This window comes from Coregonus lavaretus (genome assembly GCF_964263955.1).
Source record: "Coregonus lavaretus genome assembly, chromosome: 14".
NCBI lineage: Eukaryota > Metazoa > Chordata > Actinopteri > Salmoniformes > Salmonidae > Coregonus > Coregonus lavaretus.
The window spans coordinates 4,602,664-4,612,763 of NC_140001.1; the positions used below are offsets into that span (position 1 = coordinate 4,602,664).

The following is a 10,100-nucleotide window of genomic DNA, read 5'->3' on the forward strand; positions in this document are numbered from 1 at the left end:
TCTCTCTCTCTCTCTCTCTCTCTCTCTCTCTCTCTCTCTGTCTCTCTCTATCACTCTCTCTCTATCACTCTCTCTCTGTCTCTCTCTATCTATCACTCCCTCTCTTTTTCTTTCTCTCTTTCTGTGTGTGTGCGTGCGTGTGTGTCGGTGTGTGTGTGTGTGCGTGTGCATGTGTTTACGTGTGTGTGTGTGTGTGTGTGCCATGCACTCACAGTAGTCGTCCTGCAGTGAGGGCAGCGCCAGAGTCAGCTGTGGTTTCGACTGGTCTGGAGACAGGTCTGGAGTAGAGGGAGCCCTATACAGGACAGAGAATGGCTGCAGGGCAGAATCCCACACAGAGACACACACAGTCAGGTATAAAACACACCGTGAAATCATACTGTAGCACAGGAGGCAGTGGCACCTTAATTGGGAGGACGGGCTCATAGTAATGGCTGGAACGGAATTAATGGAATGGTATCGAACTCATCAAACACATGGTCTCCATGTGTTTGATGCCATTTCATTCACTCCATTCCAGCCATTATTATGAGCTGTCCTCCCCTCACCAGCCTCATGTGTACTGTTGATACAGTAGTAGTAAATATAAGTCATACTGTACCTGCCTTCTCTGAGCATCTCTCCTGTTCTCTGGAAGCAGACCACACCCAGTCCTACAACAGCAACAACAACATCAACAACAACAACAACAACAACATGTTCTCCAGAAGCAGACCCACAACCAGTCCTATGACAACAAAAACAACAACACGTCCAACAACACAAACACATCTTGTTATTTACAGTACATCCAAAGGGTGGGGGGGATTAGTGGTTAGGTTTAGGGGTTGGGTTCCGGGTTAATGTTAGGGTTAGGGGTTAGGGATTAGTGGTTAGGTTTAGGGGTTGGGTCCCGGGTTAATGTTAAGGTTAGGGGTTAGGGGATTAGTGGTTAGGTTTAGGGGTTGGGTCCTGGGTTAATGTTAAGGTTAGGGGTTAGGGATTAGTGGTTAGGTTTAGGGGTTGGGTCCCCGGGTTAATGTTAGGGTTAGGGGTTAGGGATTAGTGGTTAGGTTTAGGGGTTGGGTCCCGGGTTAATGTTAAGGTTAGGGGTTAGGGTTAAGGTTAGGGGGTTAGGGGTTAGGGTTAAGGTTAGGGTTAGGGTTAAGGTTAAGGGTTAGGGTTAAGGTTAGGGGTTAGGGTTAAGGTTAGGGGTTAGGGTTAAGGTTAGGGGTTAGGGTTAAGGTTAGGTGTTAGGGTTAAGGTTAGGGGTTAGGGTTAAGGTTAGGGGTTAGGGTTAAGGTTAGGGGTTAGGGTTAAGGTTAGGTGTTAGGGTTAAGGTTAGGGGTTAGGGTTAAGGTTAGGGGTTAGGGTTAAGGTTAGGGGTTAGGGTTAAGGTTAGGGGTTAGGGAAAATAAGATTTAGAATGGAAATCAAACGTAGATCTCCACAACGATAGAAGAACAAAATGTGTGTGTGTGTGTGTGTGTGTGTGTGTGTGTGTGTGTGTGTGTGTGTGTGTGTGTGTGTGTGTGTGTGTGTGTGTGTGTGTGTGTGTGTGTGTGTGTGTGTGTGTGTGTGTGGATAGACCTGTTTAGGCACATTCCTCCTGTAAGTGGTTGATGCTGTGATCGGTCTGAAGACATTACTCTGTGACACTCCGGCCTCCACCACTGTGTCTGACAGAGAAAGGTTACACCATCAGCTTGCATCATGTATACTGTTGCAACATGCAACAATTTCAACGATTTTACTGAGTTACAGTTCATATAAGGAAATCAGTCAATTGAAATAAATAAATTAGGCTCTAATCTATGGATTTCACATGATTGGACAGGGGCCCACACACTGGGAAGCCAGGACCAGCCAATCAGAATGAGTGTTTCCCCACAAAAGGGCTTTACAGAAAGAAATACTCATTTTATTGTCCCCAGCACAAGGTGCACCTGTGTAATCATCATGCTGTTTAATCAGCTTATTGATATGCCACACCTGTCAAGTGGATGGATTATCTTGGCAAAGGAGAAATGCTCACTAACAGGGATGTAAACAAATTTGTGCACAACATTTGAGAGAAATAATATTTTTTGTGCGTATGGAAAATTTCTGGGATTTTTTTTATTTCAGCTCATGAAACATGGGACCAACACTTTACATGTTGCATTTATATTTTTGTCCAGTGTATGTCTGTGTACCTTTACAGTCATTGGTGTTTACAGTAAACAGGCAATGAGATGAGGCCCTTTTTCACCTAACCAACATCGTGTGAATGTGTGGATGTTTCAAATATAGAAGTAGATCTAGTAGAGTTAACTGTTAAACCTGTAGTATATTATTTATTATTTGTATTATAAGAAAATGTCCCTTTGGGATATTAAAATATTCCCTTCATTCATGAATTCATTCAAACCTTGAAGACTTGTCTCTGTGCTCTGCTCTTGTGTCAGTTTTGTTCTCGCTGCGCCCCCTGACGGTGAATCCAGAGACAGTCTCTGACAGACCGTGTCAAACTCCCGGTAGGGCGAACGGCGCCCCCTGGAGGCCACGGGGCTACTAGCTAAAGGCTGCTCCGCGCTCAGCCGCCTGCAAACCATCCGCCTCTTGAAGCGCTTGTATGATGATGAGAGATGAGGCGCCTCAATGCCTGTCTAAAAAAGATGTAAATAGGGTTGACATTAGAATAATGGCTAATAAAACATGAGTTATTATATATATATATATATATATATGCCATTTAGCAGACGCTTTTATCCAAAGCGACTTACAGTCATGCGTACATAGATTTTTGTGTATGGGTGGTCCCGGGGATCGAACCCACTACCTTGGCTTTAAAAGTGCTGTGCTCTACCAGCTGAGCTACAGAGGACCACAGTTATTAACTGTAAGGATCATTTACATTTTTTTTTTTTTTACATTTTAGTCATTTAGCAGACGATCTTATCCAGAGCGACTTACAGTTAGTGAATACATATATATTTTTTTATACTGGCCCCCCGTGGGAAACGAACCCACAACCCTGGCGTTGCAAACGCCATGCTCTATCAACTGAGCTACATCCCTGCCGGCCATTCCCTCCCCTACCCTGGACGAATTGTGCGCCGCCCATGAGTCTCCCGGTCACGGCCGGCTGCGACAGAGCCTGGATTCGAACCAGGATCTCTAGTGGCACAGTTAGCACTGCGATGCAGTGCCTTAGACCACTGCGCCACTTAGGAGACAATTGTATGCTTATTGTTCACATCTTCAATGTTATGCAAAGTTTTTTTAAATGCAGACTACAGTAAACATTTCAAGATTTCAAGATTTTGCCCCGAGATGTAGGCCTAGACAAATAATAAATCAGAGTTTTGCTAAATCGCCATAAAAACTCTAAATTCCTTTAGTGAAATCTGATGCCTAACACAGAACAGACCTCCTCCAAAACCCTGTTGCCTCCTCAATCTGCTATGCGCCCATCCAGCCAGCCAGCCAGACTCAACCCAATCCCCATTCACAAACTCCTTCCCCCGCCCCAAGCTATCCTTGTCCCCGTCCAAGATGGAGGCACTGGAGGTTTTGGGGGGCTACCCGACCAAGCCCTCTGACCCTCGAACACGAATGGTCAGTGTTCTACTGAGTATGACGGTTGTTATGGGATGTTTATTAATGCTACATAGTTTTCTCAAAATCGCCAAGTCGCGGAAGCCGCAAGATTTCTACTCTTTTGAGGTGAAGGACACCAAAGGGAGAAGCGTCAAAATCATGGGATCGGAGGCGGAGCCAGCTTTCAAATTCATAACAGGTAAGCACAGTAGGCTTATCATTAGACCAGAGATCTGGGGCGATAGGTAGCTTAGTGGGTAAGAGCGTTGTGCCAGTAACCAAAAGGTCGCTGGTTCTAATTCCTGAGCCGACTAGGTGAAAAATGGGACAAGGTGAAGTTTATCACAGGTAAACAAAGCTTAGCCTACAGGCCCTTTTCATCTTTAGTCTAAATAAAGTAGTTATTTTCTATTCTATTCAAGATAATGTTTTTCATGGACACTGTGGCTGTAGGAGGAATTGCAGGTATTATAGCACATTGGCACACAACACAACATAGAACATTGGACCTAGTAAACGTTTGTTTCCATTCGCCAGATCACAGATTCTATAAAAGAAGATTCCAAAGTGGAACTTCTGGAAGTTCCTGGTGAACCCTGAGAGCCAGGTGGTGGGATACTGGAAGGCAGAGGAGCCCACCGAGAGCGTGCGTAAGGAGGCCACGACCGGTGGTGCGTGAGATCATTTTAAAGAAAAGGGCAGAGCTCTAACAGGTTTGAACTTGGAGATGGTGAAGACAGTCCTGGGGTACTGTATGATGGACGAACATTTCAACAGACTTTATTACCCTGTGGTATGGAAAATTATTTGCCACTTCGCCAAAACTTTGCAGAAGATCAGGCAGCAGTGAAAGAATAAGAGCTCTCGTGTGTGTGTGTGTGTGTGTGTGTGTGTGTGTGTGTGTGTGTGTGTGTGTGTGTGTGTGTGTGTGTGTGTGTGTGTGTGTGTGTATGTGCGTGTGTGTGTCTCTGTGTGTGTGAGTGTGTGTGTGTGTGTGTGTGTGTGTGTGTGTATGTGTGTGCGTGTGTGTGTCTCTGTACACTTCAACTGTGAGAGACGGAATCTAAAACAAAATCCAGAAAATCACATTGTATGATTTTTAAGTAATTAATTTGCATTTTATTGCATGACGGCGTAGTGTGTTACTAATGGTTTTCTTTGAGACTAAAATGTAAATGTAAATGTAGTCAGTCACATGTCGTGATATGGAAGTACGTGTAACTGCTGAACTCAAAACAGCCAGCTAACACAGCACTGCCTCATCGTGACACGGATCCTATCTCCTTGCCTCCTATCTCCTCGCCTTCTCAACCGTGTTGGAGGAGAAGGTCCAAGGTCCCGCCGATCAGGACTTCTTCTCCAATTAGTTTTGAGAAGGAGATGAGAAGATGCAACGAATCAATGAAAGATTAGTTGAGAAAAAGCCATAGAGATGTATAGATGGCTCAACTTGGATGTAACACGTTTTAACATGGACATTGCTATTGAGGGCTTTCACCATTTAAAAGTAGTCAACTGGATTGGAACTTCCTATGGGTTAAGGAAGGTTCACACGACTCAACCGGGTCATCCAACCGGGTCATCAGGAGGGATCATCCAACCGGGTCATCAGGAGGGATCATCCAACCGGGTCATCAGGAGGGATCATCCAACCGGGTCATCAGGAGGGATCATCCAACCGGGTCATCAGGAGGGATCATCCAACCGGGTCATCAGGAGGGATCATCCAACCGGGTCATCAGGAGGGATCATCCAACCGGGTCATCAGGAGGGATCATCCAACCGGGTCATCAGGAGGGATCATTCAACCGGGTCATCAGGAGGGATCATCCAACCGGGTCATCAGGAGGGATCAACCAATAAATTATACTTGTGAAGAAGAAAATTGACTACTGCATTTAGATTTTTTGTCATTTAGCAGACGCTCTTATCCAGAGCGACTTACAGTTAGTGCATGCATAAAAAAAAAAAAAAATCATACTGGCCCCCCGTGGGAATCGAACCCACAACCCTGGCATTGCAAATGCCATGCTCTACCAACTGAGCTACATCCCTGCCGGCCATTCCCTCCCCTACCCTGGACCAGTGATGGTTTACATCAGTTCTCACCAACCGGTCGATCGCTATCGACTGGTCGATCTCCAAGGCATTCCTAGTCGATCGCCAAACAGTTCTGTAAAACCCAACGATAAAGCCTTACGTTCCTATTTGTATTTAATTGTCTCGCGCTGTTGGCGGTAGGTGATTCAGCTGCCCAGCGCGCCGGGTACGCCAACTGTTCCCATTTCATGTGTCTGAAGGTACAAACTCTGCCTTCCCGGTGGGGCCCGGAAAGCAAATCAAGTGCACTATAGGCCTACCGCTGGCCAATGGGATGGCTCAGATTATCGTGTCTGCAGTAACGTAGCAGGCGTAAAATAAAGCTGAAGCAAAGTTGATACTGTGAGATATCTCACTCAGCAATGTCAAAACGTTTTATTCAACACTTTTATAAACCATAAAAATGCATGTTCTTCCTACTTCCATTGGCGCTACAACCAGTACTGCAGCTGTAATGAATGAGTAGGGAAGTGTATCGATAGGCTTGCGTTGTTATTATTAGCTCGGGTCTTTTTTTAATATCAAGGAATATTTCACTTTCTCTGGTCATACGAGTAACAACCTGAATTTGTGTATGAGGCAGAAATAATGAGGCGCGACTTGAGTTTCGCCAGCTGGAAGACGGTGTCCCTTTTTGGTCAGTGTCAGTGGAGGAAAGGGAGAGAGGAGGGACGTTGAGAGGCGGACCATCAGTCTGCTGCTCTGTCCCTCCGCTGAGACCGACCATCAGATGCAGGCACAATCAGCCCAAGTTTTCTGAGCTAACATTTTTGTATTATTTTATATATATATATCATTTGTTATTTGTTGCTGGACATTAAAGACTGTAACACACCAGGAAATCAGCTATTTTAATTTTGGAAATCTGAATTATTCCCACGCATAAGAGAGAGACACGTGATCGTATACAAATGTAAGCAAGGTTTGAAATGATTATGTTTTAGTCAAACATTATATCTGTTTGGGCTTCTTGCGGTCAATTTGCAGTCTACAAATGATGTGTAATTATGTTCCGGCCCCCTGACCATCCGCTCGAGAAAGAGATCGTCCCATGGCTGAATCTGGTTGATGATCTCTGCTGTACTGTACAGCCGTTAGAGATGGTGACGTCAAAGGACCAGTGATGGATTTCATGATCCCTGCTGTACTGTGCAGCCGTTAGAGATGGTGACGTCAAAGGACCAGTGATGGATTTCATGATCCCTGCTGTACTGTGCAGCCGTTAGAGATGGTGACGTCAAAGGACCAGTGATGGATTTCATGATCCCTGCTGTACTGTGCAGCCGTTAGAGATGGTGACGTCAAAGGACCAGTGATGGATTTCATGATCCCTGCTGTACTGTGCAGCCGTTAGAGATGGTGACGTCAAAGGACCAGTGATGGATTTCATGGACAGCTAGAGGGCAGCAGCAGGGAAGCTGGTAAAACAAACCAATCAGCTAACAAGACACTGCCTCCCAGCCGCCCAATCCGAACAGAAGAGAAGGCAGGGGCGGCCAACCCTCTTCCTGGAGAGCCACTAGGGTGTGTGCAGGCTTTTGGCTCCAGCCCTGCTCTACCACACCAGGGTGTGTGCATGCTTTTGGCTCCAGCCCTGCTCTACCACACCTAATTCAGCTAATCGAAGCCACAAAGAGAAGTTGATTAGTAGAATCGTAGAATCAGGTGTGTTAGAGTAGGGTTGGAGAAAAAGCCTGTGCACAACCAGGTGGGTTAAATCCTTGGCGGGTGGAGGCGGAGTTTCGGGTGAGAGGTTAGGGAGCAGCTGTAGCGTGAGCTGACAAATGAGATAACAGTCAGCTAACATTACACTGCCTACTAACCAATCACGTTACATTACACTGCCTACTAACCAATCACGTTACATTACACTGCCTACTAACCAATCACGTTACATTACACTGCCTACTAACCAATCACGTTACATTACACTGCCTACTAACCAATCACGTTACATTACACTGCCTACTAACCAATCACGTTACATTACACTGCCTACTAACCAATCACGTTACATTACACTGCCTACTAACCAATCACGTTACATTACACTGCCTACTAACCAATCCCGTTACATTACACTGCCTACTAACCAATCACATGTTGAACAACTCTCTTAACCAATCCAATCACAGAAGTCAGCTGACAATACACTGCTTACTAACCAATCACACATTATATTATACACTCTTAGAAAAAAAGGTACTATCTAGAACCTAAAAAGGTTATTTGGCTGTCCCCATAGGAGAACCCTTTGAAGAACCCTTATTGGTTCCAGGTAGAACCCATTTGGTTCCAGGTAAAGAAAGCCCTTTTGGGTTCCATGTAAAACCCTTTCCACAGAGGGTTATACCTGGAACCAAAAAGGGTTCTCCTTTAGGGACAGCCAAAGAACCCTTTTGGAACCTTTTTTTCTAAGAGTGTACTAACCAAGCACATTTCACCACTGTTTCTTAACTAATTACATAATATGTCCTCCCTATTCATGGACCCCTTCATTGACCACTAGTTGATGAATTCCGCCCAGCACCCTCTAATAAGGGAAGTGTGTTTGACTTTCAAGGCTACTTGTGTTTCTGTCTCTGCCAGCTGCTTCTTTGACATCTGCTGCCCACTCAAATCAGCTTTACCAGACCCCGCTCAGCCCAAAGCAGGAGTGCAGTCTGTGTTACCATCTAAACTGGCATTTGTGTTAGTCTGAGAAACCTAATAATTTTGTATTGAATCAAATAGGTGCAATAGCTGTTTTAAGGTGTATGCCTGCCTGCCTGTCTGCCTGCCTGTCTGCCTGCCTGCCTGTCTGTCTGTATGTCTGTCTGTCTGTCTGTCTGTCTGTCTGTCTGTCTGTCTGTCTGTCTGTCTGTCTGTCTGTCTGCCTGCCTGTCTGTCTGTCTGTCTCGGTGTCTGTCTGTCTCTGTGTCTGTCTGCCTGCCTGCCTGCCTGTCTGCCTGCCTGTCTGTCTGTCTGTCTGTCTGTCTGTCTGTCTCGGTGTCTGTCTGTCTCTGTGTCTCTGTCTCTGTGTCTGCCTGTCTGTCTGCCTGTCTGTTAAAGGTGGGGGGGCACTGCTTCAGACAGCAGCAGTGAGGAGTGTAGCTGACAGCTGTCAATCACATTAGCACAGCCAGCAGCTGTACACTGCCACACTGTCACCATCCTCTCCTCCCCTCTTCCCTGCTTTTCTGTTCTCTCCTTCTCTCCTCACCAGTTTTCTTCTCCTCTCCCAGTCCTTCCATCCCCAGCTTTCATGTCCTCTCCTCATGTCCATTCCTGACCACTGATATGTTTAACAAACTGGTTGAACTATTATTTATTCCGTGCCTTCTTCATTGTATTGTGGCACAATCAAAGTAGATTTGTGTTATTACTAGCCTAAGTTATACAATTATTGATATCACCACCTTACCTTTTGTGTAGTTTGAAAGGGGCAATGTCTCCTCTTCGTCCTGAAATCCACCAGCATTCTCCTCATGATGTTCTCCTGACCGTTAGAATAAAAAGACAGCAGTTTACAAAACGTTCACCACTCGATGTTCACCACACAATTACAATATACAACAGCAGGTGGACCTACACCTACCCAAAGCACAGTGTCCTCGGTTTTCACTTAAAAAAAACTCTTGCAAACTTTACTGACTGACAAGTAGTAGCCTAACTTGTTACCCTTTCAATCCACTGTGGCTGAATGTCCACCTGTCTTGTGTCTGTGCGTCGTAGTTCCTAAATACGCGCAGGGGGCGGCTGCCGGAGCGGGAATTGATGTTCCTCGGCTCGCCATTGGTGGATAGGGAGGTGTTCCCCGTCACTAGCAGGGTTTCCCTCTGTAGACGCGTCCTAGTTTCCCTGGAGACCGACATGAACTGCCACAGTGAAAGAGTATTTAATCTGAAAGTGTCAACAGAGCGCAACGCGGCAAAGTTTTAAAGGTCTTGGCGCGGTTATAGAGAATAGCGTCTAATTGATTTTAAACTGTCAGCATTATCAGTGGATATTTAGAAACAATCGAACATGTTCTGCAATTCTGTAGGGCCCTAATTCATTTTTTTTTGCACAGTCCTGCATGCTTTATTGTAGACTAGCTCACTCACACACACATTTCGATCCCAAAATATTTTCTACGAAGTGATAAAACAGCCTATAGTTGGCCTAAATTAAATAATGTAACCCATGAGATAGAAGACATAGACTTAAAATAGACAATAGCCTGTTATTGTTATTCTTACTAATCAAAACAATGTTGACGAATCAATTAGGCACATTAGGCTATTATTAATATTATCATTATTGCTAGGCTATTCATTACTTTCTGCTATAAACTAGGCTACCGCGTTCTTGCCATCTTTGCTGTAAAATTACACAGAAATAAAGTGGGAATATTTGTATATCAATATAATTGGCTACTAGCCCTCTGTTGCCCGCGGGTAATTTGGTCCCTTATGAAT

General features: G+C 45.1%; 1 protein-coding gene across 1 annotated transcript in view; it reads right to left on the reverse strand.

Moving 5' to 3' along the window:
* Positions 1 to 9,515, reverse strand: part of LOC311141906 (uncharacterized protein) — a gene marked incomplete at both ends in the record, with an annotated part of 18,801 nt that extends 9,286 nt beyond the window's left edge. The window contains 7 exons of the mRNA XM_084177412.1: positions 213 to 315; positions 606 to 653; positions 1,570 to 1,658; positions 2,390 to 2,627; positions 9,065 to 9,139; positions 9,239 to 9,264; positions 9,434 to 9,515. Of these exons, the coding sequence (XP_084033538.1) occupies positions 213 to 315; positions 606 to 653; positions 1,570 to 1,658; positions 2,390 to 2,627; positions 9,065 to 9,139; positions 9,239 to 9,264; positions 9,434 to 9,515 (661 nt within the window). The remainder of the gene's footprint in view (positions 1 to 212; positions 316 to 605; positions 654 to 1,569; positions 1,659 to 2,389; positions 2,628 to 9,064; positions 9,140 to 9,238; positions 9,265 to 9,433) is intronic.
* Between the last annotated feature and the right edge of the window lie 585 nt (positions 9,516 to 10,100).